Here is a 21,758-nt window from a genome sequence, read left to right on the forward strand (position 1 = left end):
TATGCCAATGGAATTCTTCGATGCTTCATTTCAGAGGCTGTTCTGCAACCATATCAGACACCACGCTGGCAAATTCTTCAATTGGAGGTCTATCAGTTTCTGATGCACACATCGCAATAGCTGATTCGAAGTTTGTTGAGAACAATCCAAGACTGAAGAAATATCCATCTCTTCGAAGAAACATGCTTTGCAATGCCAATAGAAGCCTTCACGTCAGCAGCCTCAAGGGCGGAGATGGCTCACAAAACGATTCTTCTCTTTGGGTTCTCAACTCAGGATGCATCTTGTCTGGCATCCCCTCTGCAAGACTCTCTCCACTGTTTGTTCCTTCTCTTTTCTCTGTGACTTCCTCCAGCAGTGCCAACCAGACAACCCTCATTTTCACAGGATTTCTCCTTCTTCCGTGCAACTTGACTTTCCAGCTCATCTCCAAAGTCGGAAACCTCGAGATGACCCAGAACGAGGAATTCAGCCAGGATGGATATGTGTCGGAAAACGAAGTCCATGCAATGATAGATTCCTCCTTTCTGAACAATGCAGGGGATGAAGCAGAAGTCTCGGTGCGCATCCTGTTCGGCAGCACTGATTCTCCATCACAAACAGAGGCATCCATCCTGAAGAACAAAACAGATTCGAAGATTGATGATGAAGCGAAGGTTGCAAAAGGAGCAAATGGTTCAACTCCTTCGTTATCACTGATAATTATTGTTCTTTTCGCTGTTTTGTTTTTGATTGTTCTGGTTGTATCAATTGCTTTTATTGTCCGTTGGAGAAAGCAAAAGAAAAGAACAGAAGAGCTGGAGTTGATTGTTGAAGACACAGTGAAAAAGGATCCGAAGCTGATTGAGATGGTGACCATGGAGATGTCTCCCGAGGAACAGTGGAGAAAAGCAGAGAGGGAGGTAGAGAAGAAGAACAATGAGAGAATTGAGAAGAGGGTGTATGCAAAAAGTTTGGGACACTCGGAGTCATCAGAGCATCTTCTGTCTGAGAGTTGCTCCACAGAATACATTCTGGGAAAAGATTCAGACAAGATTCCAGATTGGGCATTGGAGAAGGTTGAGGAGGAAGAGATAAGAAAGCAGACTCCATCTCCATCCATTTCATCCACTTCATCCACTTCAACGACTGATTCTGATTCAACACTTGTTCGATCAGAGAGTCTGTGTCCAACCACCTCATCCATGTCGAATCTGGTGGATGCGATGGCCTGCTCGTCTCCTCATGAGAAGCTGATTGTGGACTTGAGGGATTCGCTGTTCATGCAAGTTCGTGGAAGGAACAAGACAAATGAGATGCCTATTAGCTCTTTGGAAGAGAGGGAAGTGACAGCTACCCAAATCCTGTTCTGGGTGGCAAACGGAGCTCTTCATTCATTTGATGAAATGGAAAACCCTCTCTCTTCACTTGCCAATCTGAGTCAACACATTGTGTTGTTCTCTGAACACATGGTTATCTGCATTGTGATGCACTCTGATTTCCTTTTATCTGATGATTCAGACTCATCGTCGATCTCCTCGTCGACTGTTGTGACATCTGCAAGTGATGATGATGATGATGACAGCGACTCTCTTCCTTCATCAGCGTTTGAGGATGAGGATGACTTCAGGAAAGAGTGTCTGAGATGGAAGGCGCCTGAGCTGCTGACCAACAAGAAGATGGGAGCAACCAAGGAGTCAGTTTCATTCTCGATTGGGATAATGTTGTGGGAGTGTCTGACGCTCCAGATCCCATTCGGTGAATATGACCCAGAAACAGCTGGACAGAAGATTATCAACGTGGAGAGGATGTGTCTGAACAGCATCCACCAATCATCGTTGGCTGCTGTTGCCACAAAGTGCGTGGCATCCCAGTGGCGAGACAGGCCCGGACTTGACCAACTCAAGCGCGAATTCATTCAGCACTTCCCACCTGGTGCAGCCATCCTCACCATGTCTGATGCCGTTGCCTGCGCTCCCGCAAGCCGATGCGCTTCTGGATATGAAACAAATGGCACTCTCGATGCTTGCTTGGGCAACTAGAATTCTCTCCATTTGCTCTCAACGTTCAAACGCAGCAAACACAGAAAGCACCAATTTTCCAATTGGCTTGCCAACGCTTGACTAAATGTATTGTCTGCAGTGTTTTCAATGATCCTTGCAATTTTATTTTTTGTTTTGTTCTTTTTCTTTGGAAATCAAACTTCTGTTTCAAGATTTGTTGTTCCATCCATTTCTGTGTTTATTCTTGTGAAACAAAACACTTGTTGAATCAAAAATTGTCAATTCTTGTATCCTTCCACAACTTATCCACTTGAGTTCACATTTACAAACCAGATGTCAGAGTTTCGCAATGATCAAAATTACATTGAATTTCATCTGTTCCAAAGCTGCAAAGGTCAGTGTGCGAAAATTCAAAAGCAAATCAATGCTTTATGATCGCATTTTGTGATTGAAAAATAATACTTGATACTTACATTGCTTGCGCTTCATGGTGCATTGCAGATTTCAAGCTCATTTCAACGCTCTCTGATTAACTGTTTGAGTTTTGCTTATTCTGCCGATTTTCTTGAATCTCCAAGAAAAACTTAAATACTCAAATGTACATGTTGAATGTGTCCTTTCGAACTTCATTCTCTGAATGTTCAATTGCTTCATAGCCTTTCATGAGAAGAATGTTCTCAAATAATCGTTCACAAAGTAAAAAAGGAGGTATCTGAATGCATATGATAGGATCACTTCAAATATTATGAAACGGATAATTGATGAAATGATTTTTTCTGAAATGGAAGTGCTATTTTTCAGAAATTTGTTGATAATATTTTAAGATAAATGGCTTTTTTAAATCATTGTTATGTGTCGAATAAAAATTATAAACTTATGGTGGATCGATGCAAAACTAGAAAATCTTTAAAGAAAATTAAAAAGACAATGACAAGCAACAAAAGAAAAAGGAGAAATAGATAAAAAATTTTATTTTGCCTCAATGTTTCAATTCAAACAATTTATAATAAATTTTTATGTTATTCTTCTTAGAATGAACGCTGTGATTGATGAACAAGACTGAGCTAATATTTGCGACAGATATCCTATGAAAACTCATAAATATACTCAGGAAACAATATATGATAGATTTTTTTCGTTTTCAACAAAATAACGACATTAATAATACCATTTGTTCGATTGCTATTTTTCTTGCGCTTGAATGTGAAATCGACTATGTCTTCAATATTTAGCGTACTTAGTACTTTTCATTCAAATGTCAATAATCTCTCAAGAATTCTAAAATATTGTGTTATGTTTAGAAAGTGTTTTCTTTGAATCAAATAAAATGAGTTAATAAATAATCAAAAGAGAATATATGTGAATCATTGATAAAAACTCATCGAGAAATCAAATCAAACATCTGTTTTTTAAATATCAATATCCTAAGGTGAACAAATATGGAAAAAATCAATTCATGAGATAATCCAAGAAAATAATTATAGTTGTCAATTTTTTATGATCAAATGAATAAAGATGATTTGAGTGTTTCTTGTGTATTTGCAATTTTCCCTGAATGCTTTAAAGAAATTGTTGATATTCCTCCTTGTTCAAAAGAAGAAAGCAAAAAAAAAATATATCTTAAGGAGTATCCAGAAGAAGAAATAAGTTTGAATGTTATTTGTTATATCACATTTAAAAAAATTCTATGATGTTTATTGATGATAGACATTAACTTCAACAATGATGGAAAGCCAGTTTCAATAACTTTATGCAAGAATACTTCGTTTAGAATATTATATTTATCAATTAATACTTCGCACGTTCCATCAAATAAAACTATTCTAGAAGTTTTTATGTTTCATCATCGAAATGTAAAGTCATTTCTTAATCATAACATCCATGATTCTCTTTATGATTTATGGTTGAAGAAGGGAGAAGCTCAGAGTTTCTTACATATTCGTGCAAGAGATGTAATAATGGAAATGCAGATTTTTATTTTTCTTAAGAAAATAAAAGCATACGTTCTTTCAGAATGTATTAGAGCAAAAAGCAAAGATTCTTCATTAACTGAAAGCAGAAATGAGGGAGTGCAACAGCTTTCTTCAGAAAATACACCAATTTTAGATATGAAACAATTATGTTCAGTTTCCAAAAATGAAGTTAATTCCGTAGAAGATATTAAGCACTTACCTGTGAATATTGAATTGAATATGTTACCTACGCCAGCGAGGAGTTCTTCACAGCCAGTGACAAATGTTTCATTAATCTCAGCAACATTGTCTCAAGAACACTCAAATTATGAAAAGTCAATGAAGAAAGAAAAATGCGAGGAGCGTAATTCACATGGAGTATATTCTCCATTCAAAACCACAAAATCTCCAATCTTTTTTGTTTCGAAAAACAAAGATAAAATGACAAAATCTCCAATTGAAACTTATTCTAGAAATACAATGAAAATGCAACATCCAGCTTCTTCGCAAAATATCGAAGCATCGTGTATCACTAACTCTTCTTCATCTATATCATCTTCTTTTTCTTTGTGTGCAATAAATGAAAGTCGTGAAGAAAGGAAAAGGAAAGCTGATAGAGATCCTGCAATTTCGCCTTCTTCGTTGAATTCTGCAATAACCAGTCAAACAAGTTTTGCATTACCTTCGTTATTCAAATTTTATGATCCTTCAAAGAACACTTCCTAAATATGTGAGTTGCATCAATACCTCGTTTTCAATGATGAAATCAAATTTTATTTCTAAATTTGGCAAAATTATATTTTTATCTTTTGAGCTCATTGAGAAATTTGTGTATAAATCAGAATTATTTTTTTACAAATGAAAAATCTATTTTATTTCGTTTGTTTCATTTATTTGTTTTCACCTTAACAGCATTTTAATGTTGAATTGAACATTGTTTGAATTTAAAGAAAAAAGCTTTTGGTGTATCACAAACCTTTGAATTCTTTTCACATTAATCTGAATTTTTTTAATGAAAATTGTTTCAATAAGGAACAATCGAGGAGGGGAAATCTATTTGGTGAGTTTTGCATGTACAAGTTTTTATTCTCTCAATGTGAAGTGCTTTCCGTTTATTTGTCGAATTTATTTTCTATTTTTTTGAAAAATATTTTGGTGAGAAGTGGATAAAAAAAATGACCATTGGAACATTTTCTTTGATATTTTTTAACAGAATTATTGCAAGTTATTATAAACAAAAAACAGCACATCGAAAGAGCGATTGGAAATTTTTCAATTTTGTTTAAAGGTTTGTTGTTCGTTAAAGGCTATTTTTTATTTTTGTTTTTATTTTTAATTTTAATTTTATTTTTATTTTTATTTTTGCTTTAGTTTTTTATTTTTTATTTTTATTTTTATTTTATTTTATTTTTTTATTTTTAATTTATTTTTGATAGAAAGTTTCCAGATTAACTTTAAAGGCGGTGTGATTGAAAAAATATTTGTGTTGATATTAACGAAAAACGACGATCAACAAATGTTATCTGAAAAAAAATTGTTTTTTTTTTTTTTTTTTTTTTTTTTTTTTTTTTTTTTTTTTTTTTTTTTTTTTTTTTTTCGGAAACAAATGAGATTATTCGATAACATTTCTCTGCTTGTGGACAAAAGAAAACGCAACAAACGTAAGCACTCAAAAATATGGAATTTCTTTTTGTTCATTTTTCAACAACAGAACATCTTTATATGTGTGATTATTTTTGATATCATTGTTGTTTTCTGTCAGTTTATTATAAAAACACTTTTTGTAATTATTCAAATAACATTCACTCAGATTTTCAAAAATTAATTTTTTTCAACATGAAAGCGAATGCTAATGATGAAAATAAGGCAAAATCAACTGTTTATTGTGTTATCATTTAATATGTTCATTTCATTCATTCTTTGCGTGAATATGCACTCACAAAATATTGAAAGATAAAATATGATTTCGGAAATAATCACTCAAATACTTTATTGATTTTTGAATCGAATTAATGTGATATTTTTGATGAAAAATAATAGATTGTGCAAAAAATACCAAACAAGATTGTTTTCTCATTTAATGTTTGTGAGAAAAAGTTCTGATTATTTTCCTCTTAATATATCTTATCTGTGCAAACTCATTTGGTCTATCAGACTTGCATTTTTCTGTTGAAAGAGCATTTTTGATAAAAAATTTTCATCAAAATCGAAAAGAAGCAGGTTCGAGAATTTTTACGAGATTTCGAAAATTATTCAAAGCAACATTCTATCAACAGAAATATGCAAGTCTGGAATGCCGAATGAGTTTGCACACATAAGACATATTCAGTGGAAAATAATCAAAATTTATTCTCTCTAACAATTAATGAGAAAACAATCTTGTCAAGTGCTTTTTCATTATCAACATGAATAATTAACGCTTGCATTTCACGTCATTTTTTTGATTAGAAAAATTATCAATAATATTGAATTCAGCATTTGTTGAATGGAAAAAATATATATTTTCGAAGATTCGCAACACATGTCAAAGAGAGTTATAATCAAAAATTATTTATTAGTGTTGAATAAAAAATATTTTATTTAAAAGTTTTATCAATAATAGATTTTTGTTATGGTTAAAGTGATAATAAAACATTTAAAATTTGTAAAAGTTTTTCAAAATATGGGAAAATTTTTATGAAAAGTTCCTTTTGTTTAATTTTCAAATAAAACAAAAATTTCATATTTCAATCAAATTTCTGTTCCCAATCACGAAAATTCACAAAAATGGAAATAATAATATTGTCAAGATTTTGTTTTCATAACAGTTAAATTTGGTGAGTGGGAACAGAAATTTGATCGAAATATGAAATTTTTTCTTTATTTGAAATTTAAACAAAAGGAACTTTTCATAAAAATTTAGACATTTTATTTTTTTTGAAAACACTTAACAAAAAACAACAATGAAAGGAAAATATTCCTATTCTTTTGAAATTTCGTATTCAGAAATTGAATAAATATCCGAACATCAGATCTCTATTTTCATCTTTTAATTTTTTCGAAAGTCACTTTTCTTGAAAATTTAGAAACTTAAAATTCAAACTAATTATTGCTTTCATGACAAAGTTACTCAACAGCAACAATTTTCAGTCATTAATGGAAATAATTTTCATGATAAAAATTTTTTTCTTTTGTATTATTGTTTCAAACAATGCGGAATTGCAATAAAAAAAAAAAAAAAAAAAAAAGAAAAGAAAGAAAAAACTTATTAAAAACTTTAACTGAAACAATCTCATAAAAATTTGTTTGAATTTATTGGGAAAAATTTAAGAACGAGATTTTTTGTAAATTGAATTTTGTTCCACTCAATTATTATTGTTTATTTTTCATTTTTTTATATTTTTAATTTTTTTTTTGAATGAGAATGTTCTTTTTTATGATTCGATGGAGAAAAGTTTGGGACAAATGGTTGCATCTTTTTTATAAATGAGAAAGGTTGTTTCATTTTTTGTATAAACCTTAATAATATTTATTGAAAATTTGTTTTTTTTATAATAATTGAATAACAAATGGATCCAGAAGAACTTGGACTTTGCGATTGGATTGCCTCATTTAATCAAAAATTTTCTTCATGTAGTAGTTATAAATCACTTGAGGATGGAATTATTTTTGCGCAAATACTGTCATTTTTGTTTGACTCAACTTTTTTTTAATAAATTTTGATAATTACAATTTTTATAAAAAATATTTATTAATATTAGAAAAAATGCACCTCAATCTTTTGAGGATGATTTTGGTTTTGAAGAAGTGGAACAATTTGACATTAAATTATTCATTCAAAATCTACAGATTTTCTTTCAGAATTCTTTGAATCTAAATATACAAAAATCACTTTCAGGCCATCAGCAAATTGAAAAATTGGAAGTTTAGAAATATATCATTGATTATAAGCAATTAATTTTATTCAATTATTATAAAGCCTCCTTTTTCAACAAATCTTTGTTCTATTCTTTGTAAACTCTTGCTATTTGCTGCATGTTATTATTCAGTTGTGAAAAATGAATGCGTTAAACGCATCCTTTCACTTCCAGAATCAACACAAGAGGAACTTATGCTTATTCTGAGAGATATTGGACCGCAACTTGTTCAAAACAACGAAAGCTTTTGCGAAAATGAACAAACTCTGGAACCTAAATAGTTTGAACATTATTTTCTTTGCATTTGGAGAAATGAATAATTTATTTAATATTTATTGATTTTTATAATTTCTCATAAAAAATCAACATTCAACAGCAAAGAACCTGTTCCGTCAACCCCACCACATGATTCATCTGCTCAGTTAACACTAACGCCTCAAGGTCGTTCGCCAATTGCTGAAGTTGTAGAAGTTCTTCAAAAATCACTTGAATCTCACAGAGAAAAAAGTGAAAATGCAATTAATATTGAACGTTTTCCGATGGATGATCACAACAACAAAATAAACACACACGAGTTTGTCAGGCAAAGAGTAGAGGACGAAGAGAGCATCAAGGAGACACCAGAAAGAACACAGGAGACAGATTGCCTGAAGAAGCGCGATGTGCTTTTATCACCTGAACTTTCACATGAATTCAAAATAGAATCAAAAGACAGAGAAAACATTCAGCTGAGCGAGGCAGAAAGCGAAAACAGAATGCTGCAGAGGAAAATTAAGACTTTGGAGAATGAAGTCGAAGACTTGCAGCGAAAGTTGTTTGATATCACAATGATGCACAGTGGAGGAGAGCCACTTCCATCTTCATTCACAGCAACTGCATCATCTTCTTCATCTTCTTCATCTTCTTCATCAGCATCAGTTTCTTCTTCTTCTTTTTCAACAGAAGCAGGAGAGGATCCCACTCAAAATGCAACAACTGCCCCTTCATCATCCCTTGCTGGTCCGTCGGGCACGCAGCCTTTTTCCTCTCAGGCTGCATTTTCAGCAGATCCGCAAAACGAGCTGCAACGTGCGCATCTGCGGATTGATGCGCTGAGTGCGCTTGTCACAGCGGCAGAGGAGAGAGCAGCGACAGCAGAGGCGAAGCAGAAGAGCGCAGAGTTGGAGGCAGCTGCTGCCCTTCAGTGGATACAGCGAGGCACGGCGCTGGAGGTGGAGAACAGCGGGCTGAAGGATGAAAAGCGGTTGTTGGAGGAGGAAATACAGAGATGCAAGGACAATCTGATGCACGAGCGCGAGCTGACGAGACAGCTGAAAAGCAAAGTGGAGGAAGCAACAGGCGCAGGGATGAATTTTGGAGGAGGAGAAGAAGACGGGGAAGGAGGAGGAGGAGGTAGTGGAGGAGGAGGAGGAGGCGATACAACAACAGCAATGAAAGCTGCGCTGCACGCAGCAGCCCAAGTGAAAGAACTGCGAAGTACGCTGCAAAAAGAAGAAGAACTGCGGATTCGACTGGAAGAAGATGTTGAGGAAGAGAAAGTGAAGGCGCAGATCGCTGAGACGCGCCTGGCAACTGCAAATGCGCACTTTGAAAGTGCAAATGCAGAGTGCATGCGGCTTTTTGCCGAGGCGCAGGAGAACAAGCAGCAGATCGTTGCATTGCGGAAGGCTTTGGAAGACGAGCGAGCAGCGAAAACGAGTGCGGGCGAAGAGAAGCAGAAGTTGGAAGAAGAAGCAGCAGAACTCAAAGCAGAGCTTGCACAGGCACAGCGCCAGCTTGCAGAGACAAAGGAATCATTAGGAAAAGCCATGGAAGTTATTGGGCAGTCACCAAAGAAAGTGAACAAGAGGCGTTCTTCACACGCCAGAAAGAAAAGCGATAACGAGACTGCAAATGAACTTGATGAAACAAGGAAAGAGGAAGAAAACGAAGAAGATTTGGACGACGATGGGGATGATGTCAGCGATGGGAGTCTTAATTCTGAGAGTTCTGATGATTTGTCGTTCAACGAGGAGTCCTTCAACGCTTTGCAGCAGAGGCTGAAGAAAGCAAAAGGGATCAACAGACATCTGAAGGAGCTGATGGAAGCGAAGGAAAGAGAAGCTGAAGTGAACCTGAAGGCGCTGAAGATTCAGATGGAAGCTGAGCGCCGCAGCCTCGCCGCGTGGAAGACGTCGCCAGCAGATGTACAGAAGCAGAAGGACGAAGAGATGCAGCTGGTGGTGCAGTCGCTGAAGCAGTCGATTCAGCAGACAGCAGAAGAAGCCAGTCTGATCCGCACGTCGTTTTACAACCTTGGTTTGGAGCTGCTTTTCAGACATCAGAAAGAAAGTGGGAGCAAAGGATCATCAAAGGACAAACCAGAAAGAGCAGAGAAAGATGCAGCACTTTTGAAGATGCAAAGTGCAATTTCTCAATCCAGTGAAGCAGAGCACGAAGACAGAGATGAACCACGCAGCAGTTCAGACGAGGCTCTTCGCCAGTATTCGCCAGGAATAGCGTTTGTGCAGGATCTCAATGCCTCCATCTCGTTTGTCGGGCAAACATTTTCTGGCGGCGACGATTTGTCAGCCACTTTCCGTTCGCAGTCGTCGCTCACTCCGTCTGTGTCCTTTGCCCAGTCAGCACCTCAACCTTCTGCCATGCCTCCTTCATTTCCTTCTGAACAGCCACGCTTCTTCACATCACCGTCTGACCCGCCTGCCCCAATGCAACCTCAGCACTCGTATGCACATCCTCAATCGCAGAAGAGACAAACATCCCAATCTTCATCCATACAGCTAATTTTTCCTTCATCATCATCGTCTTCTTCCAGTCACCAACCTCCATCATCATCTCTTTCAGCTTCCACTGCACAATTGTCTCGCTTGCCGCACCATAGTCCTTCTTCTTCATTCCCTTCTTCCATTTCTGCCCCAAGGACAAATCAAACAAAATCCACTCCTTTGTCATCATCACATCGATTTTCACCTTCACCGTTTTCTCAACTCCCGTCACATCAAACCTCAAAGCCAACCACTTCAACAACGTTTAATCAATCTTTACCATCCAGACACTTCATTTCAAAATAAATTAAAATATTAAAAATTTGAATTATACTCGGGATCTATATTATTTATTTCCAAATTTATCATTATTATCAATTGATCACATATATACAGACAATATTTAATATATATTCTATTTATTAACGATTGAAATGGAAACGCTTAATGTATATGCTTTTTTATTCAGATGCATTTGTAATGAATATTCTTTATAATAAATAAGCGAGATCAAGTTGTTGAATATCTTAAGTCACTTAATGGTGAAAACAAATCTTCTTCATCTAATGTATTGCAATCTTTATCTTTGGCATTGATTGCTGGTTTGTAAAAAGTTTATTTTTTTATTCTAAAAATTTTTTTTCTTTTTATTATTTCTTTTATCACTTTCAGATGCTTCCGTATCCAAGTTAATTTTTGAAAATGATGGTGTTGAAAAAATTTCGCAGATATTTTTATCAACAAAGGATGAAGAAACGAAAGTATAGAACTTTTTTGAAATCTTTCTAAAATAAACTTTATTTTTTTGAACATAAAATGACCAAAAGAGAAAAGCAAAGATTCTTTTGGGTCTTTTAGAAAATGAAGGATCATCGGCATATTTTGAATCTTCCTCATTTCACGAAGATCATGACGAAGCTTCTTCATCTTCAACTCCATCTTCATCTTCAGCTCAAAAGCCAACTCTGTTTGCAGAAAATTCTTTCAATGTTATGGCATCCTGGCATGAAATTGAAAAGACTTTCAAGCCAAAAGATGAATTTATGCATGCAGTGAAACAAGTCAACCAATTTTTACCACCTCTCCTCCTTAAGAAATCACTTCCTTCAATTCTCCAAAAGAAAGACGTATATTCATTGACAAATGGTGCACCAGGTGCAGAAATGACATCAGTTTTGGCTGTTATCAACAATGTTTCTGTGCCTGCTGTCGGAACACAGGCTGTTGTTGTCTGTGATTCAGAACAAAAAGCTCAAGAATTTTTAGCAGTATGCATTGATATTTGACTTTAAACAAGAAGATTAAATAATAAACTATTTATTTGTACTTTTCAATTTCTCTTGAAACACAATTCATTGACAAACTTCAATGCCACAGTTATTTGATGAAGCAGCTGACCGGCTGAAATCAAAGCAGAACAAGGAAATTCCATTTGCTGAGGTTCCTTCAATGAGGAAGGAAGGGCAGTTCAACGCGACTGTGCTGATTGGCTCGACAACAGAGCTGGCGCGGATGATGGAGAAGAAGTCATACAACCCGCAAAATTTGAATATTGCGATATTTTTGAATGCCGAGCAGGCTGTTCAGAGCGCATCGCCTACTTTCCTGACGACCTTCTGCGAAACTCTGCCGCCTCTTTGCCAGAGGATCTTATTCACGTATGCTTTGCGTTATTTTGTGTTTATCTTTGAAACGTCACTTTATTTATTATATTTATTTATTATATTTATTTATTTATTTATTTATTATATTTATTTATTATATTTATTTATTATATTTATTTATTATATTTATTTATTATATTTATTTATTTATTTATTTATTTATTTATTTATTTATTATATTTATTTATTATATTTATTTATTTATTTATTTATTTATTTATTTATTTATTTATTTATTATATTTATTTATTATATTTATTTATTATATTTATTTATTATATTTATTTATTATATTTATTTATTTATTATATTTATTTATTTATTTATTTATTATATTTATTTATTATATTTATTTATTATATTTATTTATTTATTTATTTATTTATTTATTTATTATATTTATTTATTATATTTATTTATTTATTTATTTATTTATTTATTTATTATATTTATTTATTATATTTATTTATTATATTTATTTATTTATTTATTTATTTATTTATTTATTATATTTATTTATTATATTTATTTATTATATTTATTTATTATATTTATTTATTATATTTATTTATTATATTTATTTATTATATTTATTTATTATATTTATTTATTTATTATATTTATTTATTTATTTATTTATTATATTTATTTATTTATTTATTTATTTTTTCATTATCTTTGATTCACCTTACTGCTAAATCCACTCATTCCCTTCAACGTGCTTCAAATCTTCACACTTTTGCATTGTCTTTTTCTCTCTCTGTCTGTTTCAACTCAGCCCATCAACCTCTCTCCGCACAAACGACTTTGCCTCCCACTTCCTGCGTCCGAGGATCGCCGTCTCGCGTATTAAGATGGAGCCTGCTTTGTCGTTCCCCTCTGCCCCTCGCCATCTGATGCACGTTCTGGGCAAAGAAGAAGACAGCAGCGAACAAATCGCTCACTTCATTGCTGCTGCCACGTCATGCCCGTCTGCCCAGCCACGCCGCGCCCTCGTCTTCTGCTCGTCGGCCGCAGACATCCAGTCTGTTGGAGAGTGTCTGTCGAAAACAGACTCGAAAGTGCTGTTCTTGAAGCAGAATGCGAAGTGGGGCGAGCTCAACAAGATCGAGCCGCTGGTGGCCAGCGGAGAGAAAGAGGTGATCCTCTGTTCGTCGGCGCTTGTGCCGTCGTTCGGAAACTTCGGTGCTTCTGTTGTTGTCAGCATCGGAGCACCGAGTGATGGAGACAGATACATCGATCTGGTACGCACTGCTGCTCCGACACCCAGACCAGCCATTATCTCAATTGTTCGCGAGGCACAGAAAGAGGAATTGGAGCATTTCGAGACGGATTATAATGTGATATTTAGAGAACTTTCATCTGATCTTAGTGCGTTGGCATCGAGCGAAGATGAAGAGGAATTATGGATTGAGAACGAAAGGAGACGCAGAAGTAGTACTGATTAAACATTATTTATCTTTGTATTGAAATTTTATCGATTTCAAAGTAACTTTGTGTTATTGCAACAATTTCAAAATTAAACATTTATAATTACTTTTATAAAAAACTTAATGAAAATGATATTCGAAATGTAATGAAAAACGAAATAAATTTAATCCCATCATTTATTAATTGTTGGCGTAACTAGGCTTCGGAATATTTTGATCATTCGTACTTTTGAAGTTTGATTCATCAAGAAACATGCAAATTTTTGTGAAGACATTGACAGGAAAAACAATTACCCTCGAAGTCGAAAACGCAGACACAATTGAATCTGTGAAGCAAAAAATTCAAGATAAGGAAGGAATCCCTCCGGATCAGCAAAGACTTATTTTCGCAGGAAAACAACTCGAAGATGGTAGAACTCTCCAGGACTACAACATCCAAAAAGAAGCCACATTGCATCTTGTGTTGAGACTTCGTGGTGGTATGCAGATCTTTGTGAAAACTTTGACTGGAAAAACCATCACCCTTGAGGTTGAAAACGCTGACACAATTGAGTCAGTTAAGCAGAAGATTCAAGACAAGGAAGGTATTCCTCCGGACCAACAGAGACTTATCTTCGCTGGAAAGCAATTGGAAGACGGTCGCACATTGCAAGACTACAATATCCAAAAGGAGGCAACACTCCATCTTGTGCTGAGATTGAGAGGAGGAATGCAAATTTTTGTGAAGACATTGACTGGAAAAACAATTACCCTTGAAGTCGAAAACGCAGATACCATTGAATCTGTGAAACAGAAGATTCAGGATAAAGAGGGTATTCCTCCGGACCAACAACGTCTCATCTTTGCTGGAAAGCAACTTGAGGATGGAAGAACCCTCCAGGACTACAACATTCAGAAAGAAGCCACTTTGCATCTTGTGTTGAGACTTCGTGGTGGATTTTAAACTTTTTGGTCGTTTAAAATCCTTGACCCTTTTGTATCGTTTTGAATTGATGATTTGATTTTTTATTCTTAGCTTTTTATTTGTGTCTTTTATTTTTGATGCTGTTTTTTTAAATATATTTGTGCAATATGATTTACATTTAAGTAAAAAAATCTAATATTTGTTTTTTGATGCTAAAGACTGAAATGGATAAACTTGTAAAAATTGTAGCAAACTTTTAACAAAAAAGGTTAACATATATTAAATATCAAAGGTCGCAAAGAAAACAATTGTATGAAAAATGCAATTAACAACAAACAAAATAGATATATATATATGGATAGGTGAAAATATCAATAAAGACAAGTTTACACTAATAATATAATAAGTGCTAATGGTGAAAATGAAAATTAAATGAGAGAAAAGGTTTGAAAACTTAGAAAAATGAATATTAATGCATACAAAGTTAAAAATAAAAAGAATGTTCGAAGGTAGATAATACAGATTAGAACATTTCCAACAAATCGAAAAAGAAATCTTATTTGATTTCACATCAACAATCCTTTATTAACGTGTTGTTTGAATCAAGAATTTGCACCTCTTCTTTGCATTTTCCAAGGACGTTTCGAAGAGCAATCTTTCTTTCATTGGTGCTTGGTCGCTTTCGAGCCATGCTTCTATTGAGCCAGGCATCTCGAAGTGGCTCAAGTCAATCGCTCCGTTCAGATAGCTCTGGTCGCCTTTTTGCTGCAAGAACAAGGACAGCTCCACGTCGAGCGATTGAATGTGGTTGATGATCCATGTTGAGCTGAAGAGTATCACATCAGTCAGCGGCAGGCGCTGCGTGCTCATTCGGTCGAGGAAGTTGACCAGCTTTCGAAGCAAATGGATGTGTGCCAATAGATGCTCGTTTCTGAGCTTCGTCGGGTATTTGTACGACTGCATCATCTTCTCCTCGTCGGAGAAGTGGATGAACGTGGCGATGAGTAGCTGGTCGAGCAGCGTGCGGATCTTCTCCTGCGGCTCGTTGTTGTTGACCAGCACCACCAGCTGGCTCAGCCCGTCCACCAGAACATAATGTGCATCATCTATACGCGCAACAGACGTGACAAGGTCTTCACTCCACTTCACACTCCCAATCTCCCTCTTTCCTGCCACATCCACAATCGCCTCTGTGCGCCGCATGATTGCCTGGATGTACACAGGAATCGGCAGAATAAATACGCCTACTACGGCAGATGCCAGCACAGCTACAGAAATGAACACAACCAGCAGCACTGTCGAGTATCTTGAAGTAAATTCACTCGCTTTCTTTTGCAGCTCGTCTCCGATCAGAATCAATGCGTCTTCAGCGTCGTAGAGTGACACGCCTTTGATGAACAGGTAGTTGATGTTGTTCAGATCCAGCGCATCTTCTGGCGTCTTCACGAGGTCTGACACAGCCGTCACTGCCCGCACCACCAGTTCTGACAGCCCGTTGAATTCAGTCGAGACGCCTGGCATGCGCTCGTTGGAAGAAATGATGTCACACAAACTGCGGTTGATGAGGAGACACGACGTGGGAGCAGTCATCATCTCGTCAATGAGAGTGTTCTCGCCCTGTGTCCGCGAGAGGGCAATTGAGTCCAGCCGATCGTCAGCTGTCATCGTCTCCGGCGACGGGCCGAGCAAGAAGCGCTTCGAAAGCGACTGGATGAACTGCATCTGCGCACTCAGGGTGCTCTTCACATGCTCCACCGACGTGAGGAAGGAGGAGTTGCGGAAAACAGGTGACGACGAGATGGGGTCTTTGAAGAACACACTCTCATCTGCCACAGGAAACGTGATCTTTCCAGCAACCATCGTTGCCAGTGCCGAAAGCTGCTTCAATGCAATGCGGCGGTATCCGCTCATGATGATCTTTCCTGAATGGTCGACTATGCCTGTGATGGCGACGATGGAGACGGCGTAGAACGAGCACGCCAAGCAGATCAGCAGCAGCGACCCGACAGCCAGCTGCCACTTCACAGACGGCGGGACCACTCCTCCCAGCACGCGCAGCTTCTCATCCATGTCGTCTATGCGCTGCTGGGCAATGCGCTCTTTCTCCTCTTTCTCTTCTTCCAACAGCTCGTTGTCTTCCTCCATCCGCCCTTTGTCCAGCACACCCAGATCGTACTTGAACTGCTTTGGAGTTAGCTGCTTCACTTTCTTCCTCTTCTTCGGCTGATCTGTTGTCTGAGACCTCGATTGTGATTGATACTGTGGCTGAGATTGCGACTGTGACTGACATCGAGACAATATCTGCATCTGTTGTGGCCCAGGCGAAGGAGAGTAGAAAGAAGGCTGCCGCGAGAAGGACATCAGAGAGGACTGCTGCATCTGCGGTGTCTGGCCTGAAAACGAGTGCTGCGAAGACAGAGAGGCCAGCTGGTATGCAGCGGCAAAGTTGCTCGGGGTGCCTGTGCCTGCGCGGCTGGGCGTGGCTGAAATAGCAGGTGTGGGCTTAGCTGACAGTGGAGTGATGATGTTGTCATTGTCATTATCATTCTCATCGATCGTGCTTGCTTCTGGCAGAGGTGTCGCTGTGTTCTTGGCAGCTGCTGCGTCGTCTGCAGCGCGGTCAGTCTGCGATGTCTCAGTGACAGCAGAGGACATCGTGTCGTGATGACTCTGCGAAGCCCCCTTTGAAGATCCTTCAAGCCGCTCGACCATTTTGGCAGCATATTCGGCAGAGATTGTGCAGAGCAAGCGCATCGCCTTCTTTCGCTCTCTGATGACGATGCGGATGAAGATCATGACAGGAATGATGGTAGCACACAGCAGCACAGCGATGCAGAAGACAAGAAGCACAATCAGCAGAATCAGGTTGTCGTTCGAGATCTTCATCACCCTGTCGTATCCTTCTGTCACAATCACCTCCAGCTCAGAGGAGATCGACAGAGGCGCATTCAGCACGAAGCTGGCTGCTCCTTTCTGGAAGAACGAGAGCAGAGAAAGGTAGTCGGGAAACTTAGCGCTGTTGTCCACCAAGTCGAGTGCGATGTCCTGCGACCAGTTGATCAGCGTGATAAGATTCAGGTTCTCAGTCACGAACTCCTTCACCAGGTTGACCTGGGCGCTGTCCATGTAGCACACCACAAACGAGGCAAGATCGCTTTTCCACGCTGAGCTCTCAGCCGTCTTTGTGAACAGCTCAGGCAGCAGCTGCGACTGGCTGATGATTGTCTCTTTCGCCTCCTTCCGCTGCTTGTCGAAGTCGTCCCGGCTGGATGCTTGATTAGCTTTATTCATTTGATTCATTTGGCTCATTTGATTCCTTTGATTTGCTTGATATGCCATATCAATGGCACAATTGTCATTATCATCACTTTCTCTTTCTCTGTCAGCATCTCCATTTTCTGATGATGGAGTAAGAGGAGTCGGCGTTGGTGGTGGCATTGGGTTAGAGAAAGAGGCGAGTGACTGCACCATCAGATAGAGCACATGGTTCTGATAGATGCTGAGCTGGATGCACTTGCGGGAGGTGTCCATGTATGTGGTGGACTCGTTGAAGCGCGAGTTGATCAGGATATACGTCACCATAATCGTCGCTGCCACCAGCCCCACCCCGCTCAGCACAATCGGCAGCAGCGCATTCAGCATCGTCTTCGACTTCTCCTTCTCGTCCTTCGTGAGCGAGTCCAGCTTGTTCTTCTTCGATCTTCTTGTATTTCCTCTTTCTTTCCTCTTCTGCGCTGCTTTCTTCGCTTTCCGCATGTTCCGCTCACGAGTGTACTGGAGCATCCCTTCTGCGTTGAAGTCTGCCTGCGACTGAACATTCATCCCTCTTCCATAAAATGATGAGGGGCTCTTGTTCATCAGTGGGCCATCACTTATGTTCAATGAGATGCCATTCGATCTGCTTGTCACTCGACTCAGCGCTCTTCCTATTTCCATTCCACTCGCTGCTCCTCCACCACCAGCTGCTCCTCCATTCCCATTGACATTTCCTCCACCACCTCCTCCTCCACTCCCCCAAGCGCTGTCCCCCCATCCGTCTCCTTCCAACGTCGACTGCACATCGTCCTCGTTGCTGCCCATCGACAGCAGCTCGTCCATCTCACTCGGCTCCTCCAGCTCATCTGCCTCGTGCAGCAGCTTGTTCGCTGTCTCGTCGTCTGAATATACATCCCTCAGCACCAAAGCCAGTCTTCGCATGACACTCGGGTTGTCTGGTGACTGAAGCAGCATTTTGGTGTAAGTGTCCTCCGATTCGTGGGCGTATTTGAGGGCTTCCACAATGTGGTGCATCACTTTCGGCACGTCGATTGAGCGCCGCGAGAGAAGCGACCACACGCGGAACATGTGCGCCTTGCTGATCTCGTCGTTCTTGGCTGCCTGCTGCAGCTGGAGGCGGGTGTTGTATGTGTTCGACATCGACGCTGTCCCACCAAACTCAGACACACTCTTCCCTTTTCCAATGGCGCTGTCGGTGCTGGAGAATGTCTCTCTTCTTCTGATGAACGCTTCCATCTCCTTCGACTTCACGTATATCAGCCAGCGGTCGATCCAGCTGGGGAACTGGTCGCAGGCGCGCTGCAGCTGCGTGGCGAGGGCGTTTGGGCGGTGGATCATGCTCATGAAGGAGGAGAGGAAGAGAGAATACGACACCATCAGATCAGAACTTGTACTGAACTTCTCTTTTTTCAAGGCAGCGACGAATAAGTTGTCGACGAAGCAGACGACTTCCTGCTGCTGGCGGAAGGTTGGATCAGAGAGGAAGGAGATCTTTGTCCAAATGGCTGAGGGGGAGCTGATGGTGCGGAGGATGGCTTTGATGATGCTGGGCTGGTTGGTGATGAAGGGGGAGACGGAATCAAAAGTGGGACTGCTCTGAGAAGGGATGATGCCGAAGGAGGAGGAAGAGGAAGAGGAGAAGGGGAATGGCGAGGTGAAAGGAGAGGAAGACATGGAGGGAGCGATTGATGGTGGTGAGGATGATGATGAGGATGAGGCAGAAGAAGAAGTAGAGGATGAAGACATGTAAGAAGAAAGAACAGATGGAGATTGCTGTGAAATGAATGGAGAAGAAGGCGATGCGAAGAGCAAGCCAGGCGGAGGAGAAGGAGAAGCCTGCGGAAGCGAGGCGGTGCTTGGAGCTGCACGCGACGGAGCGAAGTGTGACTGTGACTGCATCTTCTCATCAGTGCTGAAGAGATGTGTGACCACAGCGCCGTCCACCTCAATCCGCAGACCGATCGGCTTTCTTCCTCCACTGCCTGCTTTCTTCCTGTTTTTGTTCTTTTTGCTCTTCTCGATCTCCTGGGCGTGCTGCAGGAGTGTGGGTGGGTGTGGCTGAAGTGAAGTGTTTTGTGGGGAGGATGCCTGAGGAGACGGCAGAGAAGGGGAGACGTGCTCAGAGAGCGAGTAGATGGGCTTGATCAGCGCGAGTCCCTTGTGGCGGGTGTATGCGAAGAGCCCTGCACAGACGCCGAAGACAGCGCAGATGAGCACCCACGACGCATAGAAGAAGACGACACTCAGAGAAGCCAGTGTCTGATTGCCGCTGGCGACGCTGCGGGCGGCCAGGGAGTTCCAGACGGGCATCAGCAGCGAGGCGATGCCGGATCCGAAGGCAGCGCCGTAGATGGTGGAGTAGAGGGAGTTGGAGTACGGTGTTGTCTGGGGAAGGGTGATGATCTCGAAGCACATGAGGATGGCAAAGACCACAGAGTGGATGATGGCAGTGGCGGTAGGGTAGAACTCGATGAGGATTGTCACAAGAAAGGAGCTGAGGTAGCCCAAAGATTGGGCAAAGCACGTGGTTGCGCCCCATCGCGTGCTGTTGAGATTTGCCGTGCGCAAGTTTGCATCGAAGATCAAGCAACGATACAATCCAGAAAAGACGAATAGAGCTACAAGGAAAATTGCCGAAAAGACGAGAAGTGGAATGCGAGCAGTTGGGTTGCAATACGTAAAATTGTTGTTCTCACTAATTGGTGATACGGTCTCCTGAATTAAGCATGCCCAAGGCTTCGAAAAAATTATGCAGAATGGAACAAGAAAAGGGACAACAATGAGTATTCCAAGCATATCGCTGATAGAATGGAGAGCAGCAGGGGCTCCTCCTTCTCTTTTTGCAAGTAAGCAAACAATAACACCAAGGGCGATAGTAAGAATCAAAGTCGCTCCCATGAGAACAAAGAAAATTACAAATGATAAAAAAGTTGGTGAATAAAACGAAGGGTCGAAGTACAATCTAATGGAGCAAAGATTTAAAATTAAAGAACAAAAAAGGATTATACCCAATTTTACGGTAAACAGCTGTAAAATACAACAAAGGAACATCAGTTCTTCGAAGTGGTATAAAGATGTATTGAAAAGCAAGCAAAATTGAAATCCCAATAATCACTGAATCAGATATTTGCCGAGCATGCTATAAATAAAAAATTATTAACGCATAACTCAAAAATTAAACAAAAATATCAAACCAATTTATAGGGATGAAAAAAAGAAAATAACCTGAAAAAAACGCAAGGTTCAAATAAAATGTTTGTTAAATAAAAAATTAACGATAGTCCATACAAATGATCGAAAGCATTAAATCGTGCGTAAGGGACAGCATTTCTTTCTGCGACAATGGAGCTCGAAACGGATTGTGTGTCTATTGAAGACATTGACTGTTCCTTAAAAGTAAAATTTGACAATTCGAGAAAGTCAATATATAGTTTTCATACAAATAAATGAAGCAAACCGAATATTATCTTATTAAAAAATGTTTGTGCTTTACAATGTACCGCACAACTAATTACACGTTATGAAAATATTTTAATATGGGGGAACTCGGAACCTTAACTGTTTTTAAAATTCAGGAAAATGTTTTTCTCAAAGGAAATCAAAACTTAAAAAATAAAAATATATTTTTTTAAAGTTGATTCGTTCAGAATAATCAAGTAGAAACAGCAGCAATAATCAGTACTGAAATGGAGAAAGCAACATCACGCAAACTTCAATCTTTGGCTGTTGGACCTTCTTCATCAATGCTTTCTGGAAAATTTGCACGTTCTACTTTGACCCTAAGTCAAAGGATCAGCCACTTACCTGCGACTTTTGAGAAAAGAACAATTGGAGTACCTTCTTCCAGTTTTGAAAAAAAGAGCAATATATCATCAATTGAACGGCATAA

General features: G+C 38.8%; 4 protein-coding genes across 4 annotated transcripts; 3 read left to right on the forward strand and 1 right to left on the reverse strand.

The window, feature by feature from the left end:
* Nucleotides 1-20: 20 nt before the first annotated feature.
* MONOS_15459 (uncharacterized protein) lies at nt 21-2,021 on the forward strand (the record flags this gene model as incomplete). Its single annotated transcript, XM_067868338.1, has 1 exon — nt 21-2,021. One exon carries the CDS (start codon nt 21-23, stop codon nt 2,019-2,021), a length of 2,001 nt encoding a protein of 666 aa, XP_067729355.1.
* A 6,003-nt stretch (nt 2,022-8,024) lies between these two features.
* MONOS_6678 (uncharacterized protein) lies at nt 8,025-10,923 on the forward strand (the record flags this gene model as incomplete). The annotated part of the gene is made up of 2 exons (XM_067876926.1): nt 8,025-8,110; nt 8,207-10,923. 2 exons carry the CDS (start codon nt 8,025-8,027, stop codon nt 10,899-10,901), a joined length of 2,781 nt encoding a protein of 926 aa, XP_067729356.1. The 3' UTR covers nt 10,902-10,923.
* A 106-nt stretch (nt 10,924-11,029) lies between these two features.
* MONOS_6677 (uncharacterized protein) lies at nt 11,030-13,798 on the forward strand (the record flags this gene model as incomplete). Its single annotated transcript, XM_067876925.1, has 6 exons — nt 11,030-11,044; nt 11,101-11,197; nt 11,268-11,356; nt 11,423-11,863; nt 11,973-12,253; nt 13,038-13,798. 6 exons carry the CDS (start codon nt 11,030-11,032, stop codon nt 13,705-13,707), a joined length of 1,593 nt encoding a protein of 530 aa, XP_067729357.1. The 3' UTR covers nt 13,708-13,798.
* Nucleotides 13,799-14,777: 979 nt separating this feature from the next.
* MONOS_6676 (uncharacterized protein) lies at nt 14,778-21,249 on the reverse strand (the record flags this gene model as incomplete). Its single annotated transcript, XM_067876924.1, has 4 exons — nt 14,778-20,831; nt 20,878-21,008; nt 21,064-21,094; nt 21,158-21,249. 4 exons carry the CDS (start codon nt 21,247-21,249, stop codon nt 15,179-15,181), a joined length of 5,907 nt encoding a protein of 1,968 aa, XP_067729358.1. The 3' UTR covers nt 14,778-15,178.
* Between the last annotated feature and the right edge of the window lie 509 nt (nt 21,250-21,758).

This window comes from Monocercomonoides exilis (genome assembly GCF_001643675.1).
Source record: "Monocercomonoides exilis strain PA203 chromosome Unknown scaffold17-1647472, whole genome shotgun sequence".
Lineage (NCBI taxonomy): Eukaryota > Preaxostyla > Oxymonadida > Polymastigidae > Monocercomonoides > Monocercomonoides exilis.